Source organism: Balaenoptera borealis, assembly GCF_965194805.1.
Source record: "Balaenoptera borealis genome assembly, chromosome: 15".
Lineage (NCBI taxonomy): Eukaryota > Metazoa > Chordata > Mammalia > Artiodactyla > Balaenopteridae > Balaenoptera > Balaenoptera borealis.
The window spans coordinates 66413391-66440816 of NC_138871.1; the positions used below are offsets into that span (position 1 = coordinate 66413391).

At 35.2% G+C, this 27426-nt stretch overlaps 1 protein-coding gene across 10 annotated transcripts in view; it reads left to right on the forward strand.

Moving 5' to 3' along the window:
* The window catches only part of MEMO1 (mediator of cell motility 1), a 127938-nt gene that overhangs the window by 61049 nt on the left and 39463 nt on the right, over positions 1 to 27426 (forward strand). For 4 of the 10 annotated variants that reach the window (XR_014234776.1, XM_082356811.1, XM_082356815.1 and 1 more), the window contains 3 exons: positions 7495 to 7576; positions 19666 to 19734; positions 26729 to 26841. Coding sequence is in view for 9 of the 10 variants with exons in the window: in XM_082356811.1 (XP_082212937.1) it covers positions 7495 to 7576; positions 19666 to 19734; positions 26729 to 26841 (264 nt within the window). In the remaining variant the exon portion in view is untranslated. Of the gene's footprint in view, positions 1 to 7494; positions 7577 to 11331; positions 11375 to 11904; positions 12033 to 12523; positions 12600 to 19665; positions 19735 to 26728; positions 26842 to 27426 lie in introns of those variants that run through there. The other 6 variants (XM_082356813.1, XM_082356816.1, XM_082356812.1 and 3 more) reach the window with 5 other exon arrangements.

Consider the following 27426-nt stretch of genomic DNA (forward strand, 5'->3'; position numbering starts at 1 on the left):
TGCATAGGAATGCAAGAGATTTCTGTGCACTAATTTTGTATCCTGCAACTTTACCGAATTCATTGATTAGCTCTAGTAGTTTTCTGGTGGCATCTTTTGGATTATCTATGTATAGTATCATGTCATCTGCAAACAGTGACAGTTTTACTTCTTCTTTTCTGATTTGGATTCCTTTTATTTCTTTTTCTTCTCTGACTGCCTTGGCTAGGACTTCCAAAACTATGTTGAATAATAGTGGCAAAGGTGGACATCCTTGTTTTCTTCCTGATCTTAGAGGAAATGCTTTCAGTTTTTCACCATTGAGAATGATGTTGGCTGTGGGTTTGTCGTATATGGCCTTTATTATGTTGAGGTAGGTTCCCTCTATGCCCACTTTCTTGAGAGTTTTTATCATAAATGGGTGTGGAATTTTGTCAAAAGCGTTTTCTGCATCTATTCAGATGATCATATGGTTTTTATTCTTCAATTTGTTAATATGGTGTATCACATTGATTGATTTGCGTATATTGAAGAATTGTTGCATCCCTGGGATAAATCCCACTTGATCATGGTGTATGATCCTTTTAATCATACACCATGGTGATGTTGGATTCTGTTTGGTAGTACTTTGTTCAGGATTTTTGCATCTATCTTCATTGGTGATATTGGTCTGTAATTTTCTTTTTTTGCATCATCTTTGTCTGGTTTTGGTATCAGGGTGATGGTGGCCTCGTAGAATGAGATTGGGAGTGTTCCATCCTCCGCGATATTTTGGAAGAGTTTGAGAAGGATGGGTGTTAGCTCTTCTCTAAACGTTTGATAGAATTCACCTGTGAAGCCATCTGGTCCTGGACTTTTGTTTCTTGGAAGATTTTTAGTCACAGTTTCAATTTCATTACTTGTGATTGGTCTGTTCATATTTTCTGTTTCTTCCTGGTTCAGCCTTGGAAGGTTATACCTTTCTAAGAATTTGTCCATTTCTTCCAAGTTGTCCAATTTATTGGCATACATTTGCTTGTAGTAGTCTCTTAGGATGCTTTGTACTTCTGCAGTGTCTGTTGTAACTTCTCGTTTTACATTTCTAAGTTTATTGATTTGAGTCCTCTCCCTCTTTTTCTTGATGAGTCTGGCTAAAGGTTTATCGATTTTGTTTATCTTCTCAAAGAACCAGGCTTTAGTTTTATTATCTTTGCTACTGCTTTGTTTCTATTTCATTTATTTTTGCTCTGATCTTTATGTTTTCTTTCGTTCTACTAACTTTGGATTTTGTTTGTTCTTCTTTCTCTAGTTCCTTTAGGTGTAAGGTTAGATTGTTTATTTGAGATTTTTCATGTTTCTTGAGGTAGGATTGTATTGCTGTAAACTTCCCTCTTCGAACTGCTTTTGCTGCGTTCCATAGGTTTTGGATTGTCATGTTTTTGTTGTCATTTGTCTCTAGGTATTTTTTGATTTTCTCTTTGATTTCTTCAGTGATCTCTTGGTTATTTAGTTACGTATTGTTTAGACTCCATGTGTTTGTCTTTTTTACGTTTTTTTTCCCTGTAATTTATTTCTAATCTCATAGCGTTGTGGTCAGAAAAGATGCTTGATATGATTTCAGTTTTCTTAAATTTTCCAAGGCTTGATTTGTGACCCAAGTTGTGATCTATCCTGGAGAATGATCTGTGCGCACTTGAGAAGAAAGTGTCATCTCCTGTTTTTGGTTGGAATGTCCTATAAATATCAATTAAATGTATCTGGTCTGTTGTGTCATTTAAAGCTTGTGTTTCCTTATTAATTTTCTGTCTGGATGATCTGTCCACTGGTGTAAGTGAGGTGTTAAAAGTCCCCCACTATTATTGTGTTACTGTCTATTTCCTCTTTTATAGCTGTTAGCAGTTGCCTTATGTATTGAGGTGCTTCCATGTTGGGTGAATATATATTTATAACTGTTATATCTTCTTCTTGGATTGATCCCTTGATCATTATGTTGTGTCCTTCCTTGTCTCTTGTAACATTCTTTATTTTAAAGTTTATTTTATCTGATATGAGTATTGCTACTCCAGCTTTCTTTTGATTTCCATTTGCGTGGAATATCTTTTGCCATCCTCTCACTTTCAGTCTGTATGTGTCCCTAGGTCTGAAGTGGGTCTCTTGTAGACAGCATATATATGGGTCTTGTTTTTGTATGCATTCAGCCAGCCTGTGTCTTTTGGTTGGAGCATTTAATCCATTCACAGTTAAGGTAATTATCGATATGTATGTTCCTATGACCATTTTCTTAATTGTTTTGGGTTTGTTTTTGTAGGTCCTATTCTTCTCTTGTGTCTTCCACTTAGAGAAGTTCCTTTAGCATTTGTTGTAACTTCAGAGCTGGTTTGGTGGTGCTGAATTCTCTTAGCTTTTGCTTGTCTGTAAAGCTTTTGATTTCTCTGTCGAAACTGAATGAGATCCTTGCTGGGTAGAGTAATCTTGGTTGTAGGTTCTTCCCTATCATCACTTTAAATGTATCATGCCACTCCCTTCTGGCTTGTAGAGTTTCTGCTGAGAAATCAGCTGTTAACGTTACGGGAGTTCCCTTGTATGTTATTTGTAATTTTTCCCTTGTTGCTTTTAATAATTTTTCTTTGTCTTTAATTTTTGTCAGTTTGATTACTATGTTTCTTGGCGTTTCTCCTTGGGTTTATCCTGCCTGGAACTCTCTGCGCTTCCTGGTCATGGGTGGCTATTTCCTTTCCCATGTTAGGGAAGTTTTCGACTATAATCTCTTCAAATATTTTCTCGGGTCCTTTCTCTCTCTTCTCCTTCTGGGACCCCTATAATATGAATGTTGGTGTGTTTAATGTTGTCCCAGAGGTCTCTTAGGCTGTCTTTATTTCTTTTCATACTTTTTTCTTTATTCTGTTCCTTGGCAGTGATTTCCACCCTTCTGTTTTCTAGGTCACTTATCCATTCTTCTCCCTCAGTTATTCTGCTATTGACTCCTTCTAGTGTGTTTTTCATCTCAGTTATTGTATTGTTCTTCTTTGTTTGTTTGTTCTTTAATTCTTCTAGGTGTTTGTTCTTTAATTCTTCTAGGTCTTTGTTAAACATTTCGTGCATCTTCTTGATCTTTGCCTCCATTCTTTTTCAAGGTCCTGGATCATGTTCACTATCATTATTCTGAATTCTTTTTCTGCAAGGTTGCCTGTCTCCACTTCATTTAGTTGTTTTTCTGGGGTTTTATGTTGTTCCTTCGTCTGGTACATAGCCCTCTGCCTTTTCATCTTGTCTATCTTTCTGTGAATGTGGTTTTCGTTCCACAGGCTGCAGGATTGTAGTTCTTCTTCTCTACTTTCCTCTTTTTAAGGAACCTACTTCATGTTAGAAAGTATGGAATTTCCTAGAGGACAGTATTTATTCTTTACTATGTCTTGATTGACAAAATAGATGATTTAAAAAAAGTAAAAGAGGTTTCATTACCACTGTTAAGTGAATATGTATTTTTTAATCTGTAATTGATAGATCTTATATTTATCTAGAGATTTATTTTATCTTTAGGTAAAACTTGTTATGCATATAGTTTTGCGGAGTCTTTGCGGTCCAAGTCCCTTTTTTGGTTGGCCACTGTTGATCTAGACTTGCTATTGGATTGTGGTCTATAGGCCAGCAAACGTTGCTCTTACTTGCAGAGCATATTCGAAATGAAGGATCTCAGGCCCCACTCCAGACCTATAGAATCATAATTAGTATTTTAATGAGATCCTCAGGTGGTTCCATTGCACATTTTTTGAGAACAGTATAGGACACATGATTGTTTTCAGAGTCAGGAGGCCATTGAATTTTTTTTTCTCTCCAAAGAGGAATAGGAGGAGCAGACTAAAGAGAGTTAAAAATCAATTTGGCTTACTTAATTACCATATTTTAGAATGGTTCTGTTAATTAGTTGCATAGGAGTTCCTGAAAATGTGTGTGTGTTTGTGTGTGTGTGTGTGTGTGTAGTATCATTGTGGTTTTGTCACCATGCAAATAAACTTTTTTGTGAAATATTGTTTGATTTAATTGGGACTCAAACAGAAGTGTACTGACTTGCCTGCAGCACGTTATTTATTGTCTATTTCTTAAGGAAATACTTTAGCATTGATCCTTTGGGAACCTACTTTTACTCTTTATCCAAAGGAGTACATGCCCATTTATTCCTCTCAGGGCAAGGCCAGAATACCATGAAGTAGTTTTGCGAGGATTGTTCCTTTTGATTCATTTTTTCCATTCATCACTGTGCCTTCAAATTCAGTGATATTTGAGAAAGAAAGCACACATTCTACATCACCTTCATGTATTTAGGATACCATATTGCCAAGTATCAGCCTCTGTGGAAGAATGCAAATTTATTTTTTATTTGACACTTTACAAATCAACAGTTAAGCAGCCATTTGTAATAAATAGATACACTCAGCTATCTTAGTTAAAAATAATTGAGAAACTTGGAGTTTGACTTTTATCTTAGGATCCTTCTGAAGAAACTGGCTCTTTTACAGAAGGACTGTTAAGAAAGCTTGGTTTAGTGCTTAAAACCAGTGAAGTTGGGGGCAGTAGGGTTGCTGAATTGGGAGATATTTTTTTTGTTTTATTTAGTTTTATATTTGTTTTGTAAACTTCCTATGACATGGAAATACTTATTTTAAGTTAACATGAAATTTATTAGGAAGCTAAAATTTTAATTTACTTTGAAATTAGGAACCATTTTTCCTTGAATTAGTAATGAAATTATTTAATATAAGTTTTTTGGTAACTGTTCTTAAATTTAAGTTTTAAAAATAAAGTACATCATTTGATTGCTGAATCAGACCTTTTTTGTACTTTGGCAGTTTATAGATGGGCTAGCCATTTATAAACTTGACTTGTTTATGTATATAGTCCTAAACACAGAATTTCCAAATCCATAAATGCTTCATCTCAATGGATATTTGGCAAGTACAAATTAGAAGAAACAAAGGGGTACGATTTCATACCCATCAAATTGGCAAAAATTAAAAATTCTGACAGTATCAGATGTTGGTAAGGATGTAGGGAAATGGGAAATTTGAGCCATTGCTGATGTTGGAGAAATATAATTTAAACCAAAACCTCCTGCCATCTCAGAAAACTTCTCTTCAAAGGTAGAAGAGAAAGAAAGTTTTATTTTTGACTAAGCATTAAGCTACAATATGATGCACATCACTGGCTATCTGCTAACAGATTGCAAATATGTGAAGAGAGCTCATCCTTTTATTTAGCTAGGCAGATAAAACCCATTATATGCATATTCTCAAGATAAATTATGAGTAGTGTTCAAGTAAGAGGACTTGATAGAAACATTTGTCACACATAGTTCATCCTAAATTCACTTGGTAATTGAGGTGACCATATGTATTAGCTAATTGCTTTATCCAAAGGAAAACTAAACTTACATATTTTTATGACAGGAGGTAATTTTGCAGCTTGGGGCTAGGTGGCCCTCTGAAGTTAGGTTCCTATCCCACAGAAACTGGCAGAAAGGGGCACCATCTCCCTTGATCACATTTCAAAGAGATGGCTTTTGGGTCCTTGAGAAAGATGGTCCTGAGTTGCTGGTTAGAGGCTTATTTAGCTTTTTTTTTTAATTTAAATTTTTAGAAAGTTTTTATTTTTAATAAATGTATTTATTTATTTATTTATGGCTGCGTTGGGTCTTTGTTGCATCATGTGGGCTTTCTTCAGTTGCGGTGAGCGGGGGCCACTCTTCATTTTGGTGCACGGGCTTCTCACTGTGGTGGCTTCTCTTGTTGTGGAGCACTGGCTCTAGGCACGTGGGCTTCAGCAGTTGTGACACGTGGACTCAGTAGTTGTGGCTCACGGGCTCAGTAGTTGTGACTTGCGGGCTCTAGAGCGCAGGCTCAGTAGTTGTGGCGCACAGGCTTAGTTGCTCTGCAGCATGTGGGATCTTCCCGGACCAGGGCTTGAACCCATGTCCCCTGCACTGGCAGGCGGATTCTTAACCACTGGACCACCAGGGAAGTCCAGTATTTTATTTCTTAATAAAAGAAGATCTTAAGTAAATAAGATAGAATGTTAAGGTTTAATTTATTTGGGCAGTCAATCCATGAGTGTTTGTTATATTATTATCTAGATTCTTTTGTAATGTTTAAATTTTTTTTAATTAAAAGTTTAAAAAGAGAGAGCCGGAGAAAAAAGGGACAGTGGAAATCAATTTGCTAGTATTGCATATTTGCACGGTAATGATAATGATCTAGTAAAAAGGGAAAAGTTAGTGCAGGAGACAAGGACAGTTGTAAGAGCAGAGTCCTTGAGTATGAAAAACAAAGTGAGATCCAGTGCAGAAGTAATTTGGCTTTTGTTAGGAGCAAGGACAGTTTGTTGAAACAGGAGAGAAAGCAGAATAAATGGTGGGAAGAGGAAGTAGTTCTCTTCCGAATTTAGGGCGACTAACATTCAGGTTTGCCTGAGACTGGGAGGTTTCCCAGGATGCAGGACTTCCAGTGCTAAAACTGGCAAAGTCCTGAGCAACCAGGATGGTTGGTTATTCTGCTTGTTTTTCCTTAACAAAGTGAAAAGTTTGATCATCTGTTGGGAATGGGAATGGGAAGGGGATGATGGTTTAAGGTAAAAAGAGAAGCTGTATGAAGTAACTCTCTATCTTAAAGATAGGTGAGCAAATTCACTAGGTTGTCATGGTATGATTTCTGAGCTTTGCTAAGGATCTGCTGTAATTTATGAGTATAATTTCAAAGTTCATATGGTTGTGTATCTTTACAGTCTCATTCAACTGTTCAGATGGAGGTGCTTTGTTAAGTGGAAGGTTGGTTTTAACTATGATTTGACTATGCTGGAGGAAGAGAGGAGCAAAGGAGGGAGGCCACAGGCAAGGGAGTGATTATAGTGATGGATCATCAAATCTCAGGATGGGTATAAAAAGTGAAGAAGAGAGGATGAAGGACAGTTGGAAAAGTGACTCCAACAGATTTCTAGACGTGAACTGGAATGATAGGAAGTGAAGAGAGTGAGATGCTTGAAATTGAGATTTTTGAGGTGGTGTAGTTACACTGGTTATTTATATGGTGATGGGAATAGGGGGCTGGAGTGGATGGCAGGAAAGATCATTGAGTGTGGTAATGATCACTCCATGGATGTGATTTTAGTGATTAAGGCAGGTTTTGGTACTCTAAAAAATATTCACTTATTTTCATATACTATAGTTTTCTCTTTCTTGTTTTATTTTGTTTGATCATTGCCTCAAATTGTAGATTGTATTGTTGTTCTTGAATGAAGATGGTTGTAAATAAATAAGTGGATGGATAAAAGCAAATTTTGTTTAATCAGTACTTGTTTTTATCATATGGCTTGCTACTAGAAACTTTGTAGTTGGTTAAGTTTCAAACGTTAACATCCAGAATGATGATCCACTGCCCATTAAGCTATTTTAGTTCCAAATAGGTTCAGTGAGGACTTTGTGTCATGTATGGTTATTAGTACTGTATTGCTTTGCTCACTCCTGTTTCTCTCCTTCTCTTTTTATAGGACCGCAACTGAATGCACAGCTAGAAGGTTGGCTTTCACAAGTACAGTCCACAAAAAGACCTGCTAGAGCCATTATTGCACCGTAAGTTTTAAGGGTCTTTACCCAGAATCTTTCATATGTTAATTATTAATAAAGAATGAGTATCTACGGATTGAATTAAAAATTAAAAATCAAATGCTGTGTTGAACTGAAGAAGTTATATTCACTAAATTTCATGATTCTTGTGGCTTTCACTTTAACTGAAGGATAAAGGAATTGGCTACTTTATTTTCTCAGATGCAGAAATATCAAAATTTACTTTTGGTAATAAAACTGACTTTTAAAACAGAGTTGTTTACATTAGATAAACTTGGTGATTTCAGTAGTATTTGGTACAAATGAATAAGTTCTGTTTTAAACATTGAAAAGATCTACTTTAATCACATAATTTTAAACTTATAATAAAAAATGGATTAAACATAATATGGTGCAGTATGGAGTAGCAGCCAGATTTTTAGGGGAGGGGTAGATTTTTTTTTTTAATGAAGAAAATCTGTGACTATTTCGTCTATGTTAGAGGGCTTTTTGAGAACTACAGGCTAGCAAACATACAGTTAACTATGTGTCTGTGTATGATGTGAATTCAGTTAATTTTGATTTGGTAAATGTTGGAGTTTGTGCTATTTCTGTCACAGCAGCATCTTTTATGTGACTTCTGTTGAGTTCAGGTTGGTACCTTGATAAATAGTAAATAGTGAAAATAATAGCAACCACTTATTAAACAATATGAGAATTAAATGAGTAAATACACATAAAAAGCTTACATTAATGTTTGGCACATAATAAGTATTCCATAAATGTTATGTATTTTTTGTGCCAAACTTTTTGTTAAATACTCCATTTGTATGGTCTAACTTCATCTCGTTTAAAAGATTCAGGAAGCTGACTATACTACTTACCAACTGTGTGACATATAAGTTATTTAATCTCTTGTGCCTTTGTCTCCTTGGTAAAATTGGAATAATAGTATTACTTTCATATAGTTTTTCCAAAGATTAAATGAGCTAATCTTTATAAAACTTTTAGCATAATGACTTGCTATTACTTATTTTGTTATTCAGCAAATATCTACCAGGCTAAATGCCAGATACTCTTTGTGCTGCTCTTTGAATAAAACAAAATCACTACTCTCATGGTGCTTGCCTTTTAGTATTTGGGGAAGACAGACAGTAAATAAATAATTATATTCTGTGTCAGGTGCTGATGGGTGCTAAGAAAAAATAAAGCAGATAAGAAGATTGAGAATGACAGTATGGGTAGGGAGTTGCTAGTTTAGATAGGATAGTAAGAAAAGGTCTTCCTCATAAGGTAACAATTGAGTCTAAATGATGTGAGAGAGAGGTTATGCAGATGCCCAGGGAAAAAGGGTTTCAGGTTGAGGACGAAGCAAGGACAAAAGCTCTGGGGCAGGATACGCTTAATGTGTTTGAGGAAAAGCAAGGCCAGTGTAGCTGGAGTGGTGTGTGTGTATGGGGAAGAGTAGTGGATGAGGTAGGCAGCGGGGGCTAGATTGTAGGGAGGCTTTGTAGGAGAACATAAAAACTTTGGTTTTTATTCCAAGTGATAAGGCAAGTAATGAGAAGTTTTGAGCAGCAAAGTGACATGATCTGATTTAGGTTTGAGAAGGATTATTCTTGCTGCTGTATGAACTTTCTGTTTTGTGGGGGGCAAGGAGTCCAATTTAGGAGGCTTATTACTATAGTACAGAAAAGAGATGACATAATGCCTTTGGCTGGGAGCTAGAGGTGGAGGTGATGAGAAGCTGTATATTCTGGGTATTTGGAAAGCAGGACCAATAAAATAGAACAAGTCAAGGATGACTCTTAAGTTTGGGCTTGTGAAATTGGAAGGATGGAATTGGGGTTTGTACTAATTAAAGGAGAAAACAAGGGTGGAGGTGGGGAGTAGAATTTGAAGTGTTTATATAAAATCTAAATTTTATTCTGCCTGTGTTAATGTTGAGATACCTATTAGATATCCAAGTGAGGCAGCTAGATATATGAATCTGGAGTACAGGGAAGAAGGGCTAGGCTGTGTTGGCATATCACACTTAACACAGCTAAGTGTGTAACTTTAATCAGACATGGTTGCCTCGGGAGTAAAATAGAGAAGAGAAGAGGTTCAAAGACCAAGGCCTTAGGCAAGCCAGCTTAATTTAGAGGTCACGATGAAGATGAGTATTTGCAAAGGAGATTTTGAAGGAGGACCAGTGGGGAAGGAGGAAAACCAAGAGTGAGTGAAGTCTCTGGGAGACAAAAGGATGAAAATGTGTCAGGGAGGAAAAGATGATCAGGTGTGTCAAATTCTGTCAAGAAGTCAAATAAGATGAGGATTGATAATTGATAATTGGATACTATGGAGATTGCTGGTTATTTTAATAAGAACAATTTCTATGGGGTGGTGGGGATGAAAGCACAGTTGGAGTGGGTTCAAGAAAGAATCAAGGAGGGAAATGAAGACAGTGAGTATAGATAGTTTTTTTGAGAAATTTTGCTATAAATCAAGGAAATCGGGCAATGGGAATATGGTGTCGGGGAGAATTTTTATTTAAGGTGGGAGATATTAAAGTGTTTATAATGTTGATGACATGATCCAGTAGAGAAAGAAAAATTGATGCAAGGATAAGTTGGGAAGTTTGTGTAAGTGAGATCCTTGGTTGGGTGAGAAACAGTGGATTAGTAATCATCTCTTTATAGCATCTCATGAGATATGTTTTATTGTCATTCCCATTACTTTGCTGGTATTTGACTATTATGGTATACTACCTTCCTAGTTAAAACTTACTCTAAATGTGGGAGCTGAGCTGAATCAACATAAAATTAAAATGAAGTTAGTTATTCATGAAAAAGTAGTTAGACTTGTTTGCTTCTTGCAGTTAGTTTTAAACTGAAATGTTTGGAAATGCCCTGGGAAATGAAATGTTTGAGTCTACGTTACAAATATATTAATTTGTAAGAGATTTCCAAGTTACCTTAGGTTTTAAAATGAATATTTGAAAATAGTTTTGGCTTTGGTGTGCATGTTTCTGCTATATAGTGACTTTGTAGTTACATTTATGTATGTATAGGCAATTTCTACTTTGTTAATATATGAAAACTTTAAATATAGTCAAGTTCATCTTATTATATGGTTTCCATCTTATTATATTTTCCTTTCCAGAGTTACCTTTTTTTTTTTTTAAGGTAGAAAAGCAACAACAAATATTTTCTTGTTCTATAGGCACAAAAGGGTCTTTGTAAGAACGAGCTTATATAGTAATTAGACAACTTAAAATTTTAAGATTTCTACTTTTATTTCAAATCAAAAACATACTTTTAAAATTTTATAAATTCTAGCTCTCTGGGACCACCTTTCTTAGATTTTGCCTTCATAGGAATAAATCATACAAGGGGAACCTTAAAAAAACAAACTCAGAACCTAGATAGCACACTTTTGAAAATGCTTAAACAGTTTGCTTATTTTTATATGGATGTAGATTAAATAGAATAATGTCATTTATTGTTGACATCATTAAATGATTAAATATTGACCCATAAACCAACTGTTGATCAATTTTAATGAATTCTAATCTATATAACATAACCAGGCACATTTAGGAGAGGGATTCAAAAGAATTTAATTTGACTAAAAAATATCTTCTGGTTGCATTTGGAACTATCTTACTTATATTGAGGCACAGGAGACAGTATGTGGCCCTGGGATATATATTGAAATGATCTCATGAGCTAGGAGTTCCAGAAGCCTTCTTACCATGACTGCCAGATACCTTGATGCCAAAATTGTTGTTTATCTTGCAGTATTCAGGAATAACTCAGCAACCCTTAGAATGGAGCTGTACAGGTATGCATCACTTAAGAAACATCTTATTGAATATAAAAATATAAGCAGATAATTGTGGAAGGGGCTTAATTTACATGATGAAATTATTTTTTACTGTCAAGCACAGACAATGAATATTGAAGGCCATACATTTAAAGCAGAATTTGATTTCTTAGTGGTTAACCTAGTAGGAATAGTATGGAATAAAGGATACTTTCACTTTTCGTTGTGTACCTTTTTTTACGGTTTGATTTTTTTACTGTGTACATTATACCTTTAGTATAAAAACCTGTTTAAAAAATTTAAAAACTAAGAAACATTTATATAGAAGATCAGGTTGTATATACTGAAGCATACCTGTAGAGCTCTACCAGTGCATGTCATGAGACAATGAATCTTCATAAATTATCTAGTTAATTTAAGTTACTGGAGATTTGCAGTCCTTGTTAATGTTAACAAACAATCTTCTAAACAGTCTCATAGTGCGTTCTGTGTTGTGTTGTGTGCTTGTTTGGCTTTGTTCTGGTTTTGTCTTGTTTCCTTTCACATAGTGAAAGCAGATGTGCCCTGTGTGAATGATAGGCCAGAAGACAGGCTCCTCGCATTAGCATGGAGTTCGAGCTAAATCTGGTAGAAACCATCAAGACTTTCCCAGTCTTGTTAAGATTAAGAAGGACTGGTAGGTTATTCATGGCAATATCTCAAATCATATATACTCTAGCAGTAAAAAAAAAACCCCTAAATATGCAACATTGTGGTTAGTTTATTCTTACTTGACTTTTTAGCTCATAATATTGTTTACTTAATGTTTGTGAGATTCCATTTGTAAAAATAAAATATTCTAAATAATGACTGTTTTACCTGGATATTTTTTGGATATAATCATTTACTGATTTTTTTATTGAAGCAGGAATCTTTAGGGCCATTGAGCAGTGCCTGTGAAAGAAAAGAATAAAAGGCTAGGTGCAGCAAAATAAAATTGAGATGGAGGTTGCTGCTTCTGTAAACTGTTTGGGGCCAGTTGTCATTCAGGTTGATCCTGTACGTTTACAGATGTTTTTAAATTTAGTTTCTAGGTTTGTAGATCATATTTTAACTTAAGGTTACAAACTTTGCTTATTGCTGGAGGAGATCTCATTTCATCTGGTCCAATCTTCTCATTTCATCTAGGGCAGTCTTTTATTTTGCATTTTTCCTGCTATTCAGTAGAATTAGGACTACGGAAATCTGACTTTGTTGAATTCAAGTAAGTGTTCTTTTATTATTCCCTATATCCACTTTGATGAAAAGCCTCTCAGAATGTTTAGTAGACTCTTGGCATTCATAGTTGATATAAGTGAAAGTCCATGTGATGTAGTGATTAGTAATTTTCCTGAGGTAGGAATTTAAATTATACCACACTGCAAGGTTGCTGTATGGGAAACTGTCACTTAACTAGTGAATGATTGTGGACAGTGACCTTGCATCCTCATTTAATTGCAGCTCTCTGAGGGGCACAGAAATTCTGGTAGGTTAGGAGCTGAACTTGCTGATGCAAAGGGTCTGCTGCATAGGTGTAAAGGAAGAAGCAAAAGTACTCTATGTTAAAAGAAAGATCAGTTTTTAGAGGTATGGTTTTAGCCTAATGACAAATTATAGATATAATAATAGTATAATTTTGTATTTGTTTACATGAGAAGTTACATTGAGAATCAGAGTTACCTGTAACAGCTAGCAGGGATGACTTTGTATTAAAGGTTTTAAGAACTTTAAAAAGACTGACTTGGACACACTTTTATGATGCATATTCAAATATCTGTAGAGCTCAAATTTTCATTGCTCTTCTGGCTATTATGCAGAACGACTAAAGAAAAAAATGTAGCCATTCCCTTAGCGAAGCCTCCTTTATTGTGAGTGATTCCTTACTGGAACCTGTTTCCACATACATGTAGAGTTATAGATTCTGTTAGCAAGAGAAGGGTGTAGGAACAGAGGATTAGTGGTGAGAGTTGATGATTATTACTATGGCTTTATTCATTACCATATATCTGGGCCAGGGTAAAGGAAAGTATTACAAATTCTCTTCTTTGACTGTGACCTTGGTCCTTTCATGAGGTAGAGTTCCTCACTGTGGGGGATAAGTGAGTATGGGGTATACTTAATGATCAAAAAATAGATACACTGCAGTGTATTCTCTATCTAAGTTAAGAATCTCCCTGTCCTTGGGAGATTGATTCAAGACGGCGGAGTAGTAGAAGGATGTGCGCTCACTCCCTCTTGTGAGAGCACAGGAATCACAACTAACTGGTGAATAATCATCGACAGGAAGACGCTGGAACTCACCAAAAAAGATACCCCACATCCAGAGACAAAGGAGAAGCCGCAATGAGACGGTAGGAGGGGCGCAATCACAATAAAATCAAATGCCATAACTGCTGGGTGGGTGACTCACAAACTGGAGAACACTTATACCACAGAAGTCCACCCACTGGAGTGAAGGTTCTGACCCCCAGGTCAGGCTTCCTAACTTGGGGGTCTGGCAACGGGAGGAGGAATTCCCAGAGACTCAGACTTTGAAGGCTAGTGGGATTTGATTGCAGGACTTCGACAGGACTGGGGGAAACAGAGACTCCACTCTTGGAGGGCACACACAAACAGAAACATAGATCAATGGAACAAGATAGAAAACCCAGAGATAAACCCATGCACCTATTGTCAACTAATCTATGACAAAGGAGGCAAAGATTTACAGTGGAGAAAAGACAGTCTCTTCAATAAGTGGTGCTGGGAAAACTGGACAGCTACATGTAAAAGAATGAAATTAGAATACTCCCTAACACCATATACAAAAATAAACTCAAAATGGATTCAAGACCTAAATGTAAGACCAGACACTATAAAACTGTTACAGGAAAACATAGGAAGAACACTCTTTGACATAAATCACAGCAAGATCTTTTTTGATCCACCTCCTAGAGCAATGGAAATAAAAACAAAAATAAACAAATGGGACCTAATGAAACTTCAAAGCTTTTGCACAGCAAAGGAAACCATAAACAAGACCAAAAGACAACCCTCAGAATGGGAGAAAATATTTGCAAACGAATGAATGGACAAAGGATTAATCTCAAAAATATATAAACAGTTCATGCAGCTCAATGTTAAAAAAACTAACAACCCAATCCAAAAATGGGCAGAAGACCTAAATAGACATTTCTCCAAAGAAGACATACAGATGACCAAGAGGCACTTGAAAAGCTGCTCAACATCACTAATTATTAGAGAAATGCAGATCAAAACTACAGTGAGGTATCACCTCACACCGGTTAGAATGGGCATCCCTCAGAAAATCTACAAACAACAAATGCTGGAGAGGCTGTGGAGAAAAGGGAACCGTCTTGCAATGTTGGTGGGTATGTAAGTTGATACAGCCACTATGGAGAACAGTATGGAGGTTCCTTAAAAAAGTAAAAATAAAATTACCATATGACCCAGCAATCCCACTACTGGGCATATACCCAGAGAAAACCATAATTCAAAAACTCACATGCACCCCAATGTTCATTGCAGCACTGTTTACAGTAGCCAAGTCATTGGGAGCAACATAAATGCGTATCGACAGCCAAATGGATAAAGAAGAAGTGGTACATATATACAATGGAATATTACTCAGTCAGAAAAAGGCATGAAATTGGGTCATTTGTAGAAACGTGGATGGACCTAGATACTGTCATACAGAGTGAAGTCAGAAAGAGAAAAAGAAATATCGTATATTAACGCATATTTGTGGAATATAGAAAAATGGTATAGATGAACTGGTTTGCAAGGCAGAGATAGAGACAGAGATGTAGAGAACAGATGTATGGACACCATGGGGGGAAAGCGGGGGTGGGGTGGTGGTGGTGGTGGGATGAATTGGGAGATTGCGATTGACATATATACCCTAAGATGTATAAAATAGATAGCTAATAAGAACCTGCTGTATAAAATAAATAAATAAATAAAAATTTAAAAAAGGTAAAAGAATCTTCCTCTCCTTTTGCCACTATGTTGTCTTTAGGTCAAGCAGACTTTTAAACCTTCAGCTTCAAAAAGGACTGAAACCATGAAATCTAAGTTCTTGTTATGAAACAAGTTTACCTTAGTTAATCGTGTTTTCAAAACTATCATCCTTCCTTGTAGTCTTACAGGATATATGATTCTGTAAGTATTTTCCAGTTGTTAGGCTTGTTGCTTTTCCTACTCCATGGACTCCTTCCCTTCTTCCTTGAACTATGTAAAGGTCTCTTACGGTGCTTAAGAATGGGTTCTGGAGCTCTACTGCCTGGCTTTATATCCTGGAGTGCCACTTACTATCTGTATGACCTTGAGCAAGTTTCTTAACCTTTCTGCTTTAGTTTCTTCATCTATAAAATGAAAAGAATAATAATTCCTATTTCATAGAGTTGTTAGGATTAAAAGTAATGCTTTGAGTTACGTAGAAGAGTGCCTGAGATGCAGTAAGCACTCATTTATCACCATCATGATAACTGTCCTCTTCTTCTTCCTCCTACTTGGTCACTAAGATATGTCACTGTTTCCTTCTAGACCCTAGAGCATTGATTTCTCATTTCCTACTGGCACTGACACCATTCTAGACCTAGACCATGATATTACTACCTCACGCCACAGTTTCCAAGAGAGCTTCATGTAACTCCTCTTGCCTCTAACACGTCCTTTGTGCTTGTGTTTTTCAGTACATGATAACAGTTTCATATTGTCACTCCCCTGTTCCAAGAGCATACAGCAGTTTTTCAGTAACTTGTTTTATCAAGCCCAGACTCCTCTGTCTGACTCTGGCTTAACATTACTCTCTTGTTCCATTCAGGCCAATTTCATATTTTCTCATTTACATCATACACTTGGACATTTGCTCATGTTTTTCCTTCAGGCTTTATTCCCTTCATGCCCTTACCCTTCTACTTACTATTTCTTTCCTACCTGTACTTCAAGAATCTAACGTTTCTAAGAAGCCTTTCTGGCATTTAAGAACTGAGCTTGGGTAGGAACAGCGTTGGTAAAACTGGGAGAGACTCAGAGTACAAAGACAGGTTGATTTAAAGATCGGAGTATAGATCAGGGTTCAGGGCCTTTAAATTCAAGAAGAGTAAGGATTGAGAAGTGGAGGGATGTGAAGTGAGTGACAGCTGAGAGCAAAGCAGTGTTGAAAATCTGAATGTCATTCAGGTTTGTGACAGACCAGGGCGGATCCAGATGGATCAGATGGTTTTTAAGGTCTGCATGGGCAGGCAAGATAGTGCATATCTGAACTGACAGGAGCCAGTGATGTTCAGATGAGGAACAGGTATTAAGTATCTGAAGTAGTTGGTATTGGCGTCTTGGGGACTGGAAGATTGGGGACATAACTGGTTAAAATAGAGCCCCTGGTTAGCCTAGAATATCAAGATCAGTACAGGATGACAGCAAAACTGAATTTGCTGAGCCACAGAACAACTTGTATTACCTTCTGGCTAAGATTAGAGTGGATTGTGAGAATATTGCTATATTCAGGCAACTTGATAGGCTCCCTTGACAGAGGCGTGAGGATGGAGTGACTACCATTAATCTGACCAATAAAGCCTCAGTGATTTCAGTGTGCCTAGCATATGTCCCATATTACTTTACTCCTAATTAAGGACCCTACTATCTTGTATGGTTGTGATTGACTTATGTGAATCTCTTTTTCTGTGTCTATATCAGATGAGTACCATTTTTAAAATAGAGCTTTACTGGGGTGTGATTAACATTCAGCTGCATATAAAGTATGCAGTTTGATAAGTTTGAAATATGTATATACCTGTGAAATCATTACCACAATTAAGATAATGAACATATTCATCATCTTCAGAAGTTTCCTTGTGCCCTTCTTTCCCTCTCTGCCCTTCTCCCACCCTCTCACATCCACTGATTTACTTTCTGTCACTATAGATTAGTTCTTATTTTCTAATTATTTATTTAGAATTATTTATTTTTATTTTTAATTGAAGTAGAGTTGATTTACAATGTTGTGCCAGTCTCTCCTGTACAGCAAGTGACTCAGTTTTATACATACATATTCTTTAAAAAATTTTTTTATTGTAGAAGTATTTAAATGGAATCATATGGTATGAACTCTTTTTGTCTGGCTTCTCTCACTCAGCATATTTATTTTTTTACCATAATTATTTTGAGTGTGTCAATAGTTCATTCCTTTCTATTGCTGAAGAGTTATTTCATTGTGTGGATATACTTTAATTTGTTTATCCATTCACCTTTTGAGGGACATTTGGCTCTTTCCGTTTTTGGCTCTTGCAAATAAAAATGGGATGAATATTTGTGTACAAATCTTTGTGTGCACATAATGCTTAAATATATATATATATATATATATATATATATATATATGTATTTTTTTTTTTTTTAAGAAATTGCCAAACCATTTTCCAAAGTAGTTGTACCGTTTTACATTTCCTACAGACTGAGTTTCAGTCCTACATCCTTGCCACATTTGGTATGGTCACTCATTTTCATTTTAGCTTATTCTAGTGGGTGTTTAGTGGTAGCTCATTGTGGTTTTAATTTGCCTCTCCTTAATGACTAACTGATGTAGAGCCTTCTTTTGTGTGTCTTTTGCCATCCCAGTGTATTTTTTGATGAAAGTATCTGTTCACATCTTTTCCTATTTAAAAATTAAAAAAAATTGTAGTAACATAAAATCTACCATCTTAACTACTTTTAACCATTTATATAATAGTGTTAAGTGCATTCACATTGTTGTGCAACCAATCTTCAGAATTCTTTTTGTCTTGTAAAACAGTTACCTATATTTTTTAAAGTGTTAGGTTGTTTTGAAATTTCTTTATATATTCAGATATAAATCCTATATCAGATATATGCTTTTTCTTTATATATTTAGATATAAATCCTTTGTCAGATATATGCTTTACAAATACTTTCTCCCAGTCTGTGTTTTGTCTTTTCAGTTTACTGTGCATCTTGAGATTGTCCATGATGGGAATGATTTACTCCACATTAATAGACAGATTGCTATAAATCAGGACTTTATTTTTTGTTGATTGTCTATACTCAAGAAAAGTAATGGGGAAAGGTTAATAAGGCAGATGAAACTTAAAATTATGTTATGTCTGTAACCTTTACACTGTGACAAGCACAAAAAAATGAGGAAAGAAATATGCTTTCCAGTATTTGAAAAACTATTGTCTAATAAGCAAAGAAGTCATTCAAGTCTTTGTTGAATGAGTGAAATTCAGACATATGTCTTCATTATTTCACTCTTGTCATTTGCAGCTGTTGCTTGGCTGTGGGTTAAAGAGTTCAGCTACCATCAGTGAAAGCATTCTGGGACAATCAATTGCCTAAGCTGAATTTGCAGTAAAGAGTATTTTGTATTTTTTCATTGTTTGTCAGTTGTGTGATATGTCTCTCTTTATTTCAGTAAAATTTATAATAAGCTTATGTACATATGTATACAGTTTTTTCCTGCAGAGCCATTTGTTAAACATTTACTGGCCGTACACTAAATAGTAAGCATTAAGGGAAATAGTTCTAGACCCACATAGCTTGAGTCAAGAAAGAAAAATGAAGTTCTGAAACAAAGTCATTGTATGGGTGATCAGAGAACCAATGTAAAGCTGAGACCAGAGGAGGAAAAGGATGGGATGAGTAGTAGGGAGAGAAAATGAAAGGCATAATACACAGAAGGTCAGGTCAATTCTCTTACCACTAAAGACACAGAGGGATGTGAGTTTTTTCTTGTAGATTATTTGTTTTGCTCTGATTTGACTTGGTCTTATCATTTTTATGTATGTAATAGTCTGTTAATGGTGTTGAAGAGGAATGTTAAGAGCTCATATATTATTAATGTTACATTAGCAACTTCAAATAAGCCTTGAATATTTCCAAATATAATTTTCCTTCAGACCAAATACTTTTTAACATTTAAAATTGGAACACAGGGGGACTTCCCTGGCGGTCCAGTGGTTCAGACTTCATGCTTCCACTGCAGGGGGCATGGGTTTGATCCCTGGTTGGTGAACTAAGATCCCACACGCTGTGCAGCATGGCCCCCCCAAAAATAAATAAATAAATAAAATAAAATAACAGTGGAACACAGAACAATGATGTGTTCCCTGTTATCTTCTAGAAGTTGCATCATTATCTATCAATACATTGCTTTTTAATCTGTACGCATAATGTTTACCATAATTATTAGATTTCTTTCAAAAGTTTTTTTTTTCCCCGAATAACTTGATTTTGAATCTGATGATTAAGTTAAACATTTTTTTGTTTTGTAGCCATGCAGGGTATACGTACTGTGGGTCTTGTGCTGCTCATGCTTACAAACAAGTGGATCCATCTATTACGTAAGTAATATAGTTAGATACCATTTTGATTAGGTGGCTGGGAATTATATCATAATTGCTTTGTCACTGAAGTAATTTGTTTTACATACTTATTATATTCTTGATTTCATTAAGAATTTGACTTTATAAATTTGATTATACCTTATATAGGTTATGAGAAGCTTTAATACTATTTTTCATTATCTGAACATTTAGTTTCTACCTTCCTTTTGTTTGGTAAAGTGTTTAGTTCTGGAAGTGTTAGAAGGTTAATACAGTATTGTGATTTATATGAAATATATATTTGGTCATTTAGATGACCAAAATATATTTCACATCTATATTTAGTCTTTTTCCACAGTTACTGGCTCACAGCTCCCAAAACCCTTGGAATTTCCTAAGTGGTGAGAATGGCAAAGGTGTCTCTTGTATGTTAATAAGGTGACTTTCAGACCCCACCTAAGCATGGGCTGGTTGCCAGGATAACCAACCTTGTGTTTAGAGGGTTGGAATTTTCATTCCCACTCCCTGACCTCCCCTGGGGAGGGGAGAGAGCCTGGAGGTTGAATCAGTCGCCATCATGACTATGTAATAAAGCCCCTGTAAAAACCCAAAGGGACAGGGTTCGGAGAGCTTCCAGGTTGGTGAACACGTGGAGATTTGGGGAGAGTGGCCCGCCTGGAGAGGGCATGGAAGGTCCTGGCTCTTTCCCCTTGCCTTGCCCTATGCACCTCTTCCATCTGGCTGTTGCTAAGTTATATCTTTTTATAATAAACTGGTGACCTAGTAAGTGAAATATTTCTCTGAGTTTTGTGAGCCACTCTAGCAAATTAAACCTCTGATTTGTAACTGGTCTGTCAGAAGTACAGGTAACAACCTGGACTTATGATTGGCCTCTGAATTGAAATTCAAGGAGGTGGTTGTTGGAATCGCCAATCTGTAACTGGTTGGTCAGAAGCACAAGTGACAACCTGGGCTTGCGACTGGCATCTGAGATGGGGGATGGGTGTGGGTGTGGGGACGTTTTTGTAGGACTGAACCCGTAACCTGTGGAATCTGATGCTATCTCAAGGTAGATAGTGTCAGAATTGAGTGTGCCCCCTCTTCCACTCACATGAATGCACACAGTGGAATTGGGTCCAGGAACATTAACAGTTAAATATTTTGGTTTTTAAAATTTTCTTTGAAAACCTGGAGATGAATACTTTTAAGAAAAATTCAAAGGCCTTTGTTCTATTTTAATCACTTTATAATTGAAAATTCTTTATTGTACATGTTAGGTTGTGTTTAATGAATGAAGAATAATTTCTCATTGACAGGATAAGGTACCTGAGTTATTTTAGAATCTGACAATGAATTTAATATGGTTTTTGAAGTATATTAGCTCTTAATAATTTAATGACAGCTCTGAAATTAGCTTAAAAAAATCTTTCTGTCAAATTGAGACTGAGTCGTATACTACTTTCTAAAATGAGAAATTTGTGAACTTTAAAAGCTTAGTATACCACTCTCTAAAATAAGAAACTTGTGAAATTTCAAAAGTTTCTGCTGGAATTAGCCACCCAAATTACTTAATTTGCTGACCAACATTTTATTTAAATAGTTAATTCACTACATGTGAACCAGTCTCAGGTTCTAGTCTATATTGCCAGTTGTACATACACTGTGTGAATAGGTGAAACTGATCATTTTAATTCTGTCAAATGTTGATTCTTAGGTTAGACCCGTACTAGTAGAGATGAAGTATAATCATTCAGAAGTAACTCACAACAGCCATGAGTTTAAAAAGAAAATCTCACCCACAGCCTACTCCTTTATGCGCAATTAGTTCAAATTGTTAAAGCAAAAAAGCTGCTCTCTTTTGTTTTTATGTAGTATGCTCTGCACATTTTATCGAAAATTATTTTTTAGTAAGTTTTTAATAATTAATAAAATGATAATATTGCCAGATTGATGAGGTTTTGGTTAGCTCCGCCTCCTTTATGATGTTTTGATGCACATCTTTAACAAATATTTCATAATACATATTTAATGTATAATTTTAACTTGTTTCATGAATAAGAGTAAAATAGAAATTAGATTGTAAAACTTTTCAGAAGCTTCCTTTATTTGACCCTGGGCCTTTAAACCAGCCATAATCAAGGCTAGTTTATATAACAGCCTTTTCCAAACCTTTTTCTATTTGGCAGAACTTTTATTGATGATGATATGTGCTAAAACGGTACCCCTGAATTAAATTTGGCCTAGGAATATATAGAGCCTATATTGATATAAGTGGAAATTGTGTGTTAAATAAGTTGATGGACAGTGAGAATGGAAACGAAAAAAATAATAAGGGAAGAGAGTCAAGGACTAAGAAGGTGACGATAAAGGAGATCAGTAAAAAGAAATGCGAATGATGGATGATGATGTGATCAGTTTATTTTTATAATTAGTATATAGTAATTGAATTCTGAATAAATAAGTGTGAAGGTCTCAGTGTTAAAAATAATCATGGACAGTCTTGTTGTATTCTCTTGGAAGTGGCCCTCCCTGAGATTTGCAATATCTTCATAGTTCTTTAAGAAAATAGAGAAAACATCCTTTTGGGAATAATAAGTATAAGAAAAAATAACAGTCCAAGAGAGAAGGATAAATTTGATACCACTAGCTTCCATTCTTCTTTCCCTTTCCCATTCTCTACATGTCAACCAGGATCATCTTTTGTCCTTAAAGTTTGAATGGATCTTTTACCTTTGCATGATTTTGTAACATCTTGCATGAACATTTGGAAAATATTTGTTCATTGAGTCATGCAGATCTTTCAAATGTTGACATTTCATCATATGATGTAAAAAAAAAATCACATTTGTTAATATCACCATCAATTTCATGAGAAAATTTTTTAATTATTGGGAAGCTTTTTGCAAAAGTCTAATTTTCACTTAAAAGTTTCAATTTTATCATTGGCAACAAATACGTCAAATATTTTCTTTGAAGTGTCAGGCTCATTTTGTTCATTTTCTAAAAAATTTCTGCCGGATACCTAAGTTGGAATAACCACAATTTGTCTACAGTCATTTTTTGAAGTAAAAATTGTGTTCCGTGGAAAAAAGTCTACTTCAGCTCATAACTCAAAATCACACAGATGCTTTTTCCTTGAGACATACTTCTGTATGCAGTAGAAGTGCTTTATGTGTTTATCACCACAAATTGAATGCATTTTGTCATACACAATATTTTTATAAAACTGTACTCGAAGTTCAAGATTTAATGAAATTAAATGAAACTGGCTTTAAAAAAAATACAGCATGGGTGAAGGTGAAGAATACATGACTACTAGTACATTTTGATTCCGTTACCTTGATTGTAGCCAGCAGTATACGCAGTCTTACTTTTGTACTACAAGTGCAAATGTTAACATGTTGAAAAGGCAAATAACTTCTTTGTATTATTATGAAAATAGTTTTGATTTTGTGGACTCCTTGAAAGGTTCTTGTGAATTCACAGTTCACACTTTGAGAACTGCTGTGATTCAGGGTGATTGGATTTATATTGTGGATAAGGTATTGGAGAAGGCATCTCTGGGGAAATGATTTTTAAGCCAAGCAAAAGAAACAATTACACGTGAAGAAGTTTTGAAATAGGCAAAGGTATTCTTGTCATCAAGGAACTGCAAGACCAGTGTGCATAAAGTACTGAGATCCAAGGGGGGAAGAATAACACAAGAAGGGGCCAGTTGATATGAGACTTTAGAACCCATTTTAAGGATTTTGTATTTTATCCTCTGACCAAGAAAAGCCATTGAAAGACTTTTTAAGCAGGGAAGTGATATGATCTGATTCATGTTTTAGAAAGAGTACTCAGGCTGTTTAAGGAATTTAAAAAATTATACATTTAATTAAGTTCTTTCCCATATTTAGAGTTGCAAAGTGTTTTCCTATTACTAAAACTTTAATTAAAAACCGGAACTCAGGGTGTTACTTAGATAGTAACTTGATTTTGATTCATATCTTTCAGAAAACCTTGCAGGGCAGAAAAAGAATACCAAAAGGAATCTTCTTTGGGGCCACATGACATTTTATTCTTTAGTTAAAATATCTCCACTTAACCATGAAACACTTTAAAAAAATTACTTGTGTTCCATTATTTAGTATAAGTGGTTGAATATTTATGAGAACAGACACTCAGGTAACTCATGTGTTAGGTGTACAGACTATACTCCTCGTAGTAAGTAACTCCACAAATGTGGATTCTCTGGAGGTATTATTATATGTGAACTACATTTATTTCTGAAAGAATGCCTACTGATTTTTTTCTATTTTTTTTATATTAAAGGTTTCTTTTACATGTATGGCAACAGTGATTATATGCCAATATTTAAAATTTACTCTTTGAAGACAAAGAACTTTGTAATTAATTAAAGGGAGCAAAAGTGGCATTACTTCCAATGCCTATATTACATTTCTCTCCAAAATATTTGTATGGTCTTGGTGTTTAGGGATCTAGCAATCTAGGGGGAAAAAATGCATTATCTTTTATTTACACTATTAATTGTCTTATAGCATATAGCTAACACAGAGACTCATTCTGAGATTACTACTTGTTCAATATCCAGTTTCTTTTTTCTTCTTTTCATTGATACCTAGCCTTTTTTGGTTTGTTTTTGGGTATATCACTTTTAAGGGTTTTATATTGATGGGACCTAAATCTCTTTTTTCCTATTATCTCTCTTAACTAAACGTGGAACTTCACTATGTTGCTTTTGGATGAGTTTCAACCTTTGGGTACACAGTTGGATAATCCAGACTGATGGGACCTCTTTTCCCCACCAGACTTTATCTTTTCATCTAGGTTGGGTCTGACAAAAAGGCAAGCAAGATTAATAGTCACATATTAGAGGAGGCAGTTAGGCTTTCGAAGCTGAGCTCGGGTCTTTATTTCTGGAGTAACGCTCATCTTTTAGCCACTGTTAGAAGAACCTTGTTACACTTACCTATGAAATATATCTATGCCTAGATTGATTTTTAAAAGTCATTTCATATTTTAATTATATATTCTGAATTTCCCAGGAGTGTTCTGATTTTAAATATTCTATCTCTCTCTCTCTCTTCATAGAAATACATTCCTCAATCATAAAAATGCTTTTTTTTCTTACTTGATTCTTGATTCATATAATACCTATCCTTAAGCAAGTTTCCTAAGCACTGAGATTTACCATTTTCTATATCCCTCATTAAACTTTAATTTTAAAAATGTGGTGATATTTATGTGCTGTTAAGATACGAGAACATAGTGGTATCTTTTGTTCATTTAGGAATCTATAGATCTGATTTTTTTTTTCTTAAATGGTTATTGAGTTGATCATAGAGATGATGACAAGAAGTGAGTATTAGCAGGGGAGGCGAGGAAAGGGATTATGTTTCTGACTAGAAATGGCCTGTGAGTGAAGTCTTACATGTGGGCTCTGAGTGACATCTTGAGGATTGCAACATCTTCCGGAGATTTTGGGACTAAACTGAGAATCACCTTGTCCTTATCCACATCTTTCTTATCCACCCCCGCCCCCCAACACCCCATATAGCAAGTAAGATATAGCTGACAATAGGTTAATTTTCTTAGCTGTAATAGAATTCTGTCAAAATAAATATATTGCTAAAGCACACATTCCTTGGCCTGCAAGTTTTTGATGTGAAAGAGATATAGCTCTGTGTCTCAGTCTTTGTGTTTTTGTCCATTAGATGAGCAATGAGTAGAACTTAATTTTCTAGGTATATAGCTTACATATATTCCTTTTTTTCTTATAGTTTTGGTTCTTTTGTGTCTGTAACTTGTGTGTGTGTGTGTGTGTGTGGTGGGGAAAGTTTAGTACATATGAATCTGGGAGAAACAGCGAAAATGGAGAGTTTGGAATTTAGATTGTAGAGATGTTTGAGATAAAATGAGAATAAGTTAATTTTACTCTTGATGTTAAGATAAAAGGATTGTAAAGATTTAAGCTACAGTTTAGCCCAGTTCTTTTCTTTAGCCTACAGTGCAAATAACACATAATTAAGTTTCTTTGTTTTTGAGAATGACTTCTACTTGAATGGGAACTGAGAAAGCTTATTACACAGAGTTCTTCTCAACAAGATGCCTTTTTTCTCTGCCATGGAAGAAATGTGGAAATAGCTTTAACAGAATGCTTCTTTGTAATGATATTTTGGATCTTTAGAATTTATACTTTTATGTATTTTTATTAATGTTATAGGCAAGTTTAGAATTTGTTATTTTGAGATTTTATTTAATAGCTGAAATGTTTAAAATTCAATTAATACAGCTATTGAAAACCTTATGTATCCTAGCCATGTGATACAGAGGTGATTTTAAGCATAGTCGGTTGGTTTACTGTAGATAATCAGTAACTAGTATTCCCGGGTGTTAAATATGGTTCTTTTAAAGACCTTCCAGCAAAAAGATAGAGATAAGGAATTGAACTTAATTAACTGAGGAGCAAGTCATTGGTAGGAACATTAGTTTGCTAGTGCTGCCATAACAAACTACCATAAACTAGGTGACTGAAACAACAGAAATTTATTTTCTCACAGTTCCAGATGCTGGAAAAGTCCAAGATGAAGGTTTGGCAGGGTTGGTTTCTTCTTAGGTTTCTTCCTTGGCTTGCAGATGACTGTCTTCCTGATGCCTCTTCACATGGTTGATCACCTCTCTGTACATGTGCACCCCTGGTGTCTCTTCCTTTTCTTATAAGGACACCAGTCATATTGAATTCAGGCCTCACGCTAATGACCTCATTTTAACTTAATCACCTCTTTAAAGACCTTATCTCCAAATAGGTTCCATTTTGAGGTACAGGGGTTGAGACTTCAACGTATGATTTCAAGAGAACACAGTTTAGCACATAACATTAGGTAATGAACTCAATCAAGGAAAACAATATTACATGTAATTTTTTAAAATTACTTGTTTTTTCCTTTTTATTTAATAAAGTTTGTGTAGAAGTGCAATTGTTCTGTGTTTTTTATTGTATACCTCCTAGCCGGAGAATTTTCATCCTTGGGCCTTCTCATCATGTGCCCCTTTCTCGATGTGCACTTTCCAGTGTGGATATATATAGGACACCTCTGTATGACCTTCGTATTGACCAAAAGAGTAAGTATATAGAAATTTTATAGCTTGTAAACAGCTGAAGTTTTTACAAATAGGAATTATAAGTTAATTTACAATTAAAAGTATGAATATCATAGTAATATTTGAATTGTAAAAATAAAATTTGTTATAACTAATCTGCAAAAAACAAAAACTAAGAAAGAAAATCTTCCATATGCCTAAAAGACAACTACAGTTTTTCTGCCAGCCACAAAAATCTGTCAGATCCGCTAGTCTTTGGAGTGTAGTGGTTACATTTATAATCAGGGAAGTACCATGTACTCATTGTACCGTGAGACAAGGAATTGGTACCCACAACAACTTGTTGAAACATTTTGGGCATGTTAGTCTTCCTCTGTGTATAACAGTTCCCTCACCGTAAATGGTAATGGTGATAATGACTTTATATCCTCATATATGATTTTTATGGGAAAAAAATTGAGACCGTAGTTGTGAAACTCTGCAAGAAGGGTGCCACATAAATCTTAAGTGCATTTTATTTTTAAGACGTATCTATTATTTTGATTTTTAAACAGAATTCTAGAAATCACAGTTTTTATTTAATCATGTCTCATTTTGTACATAATT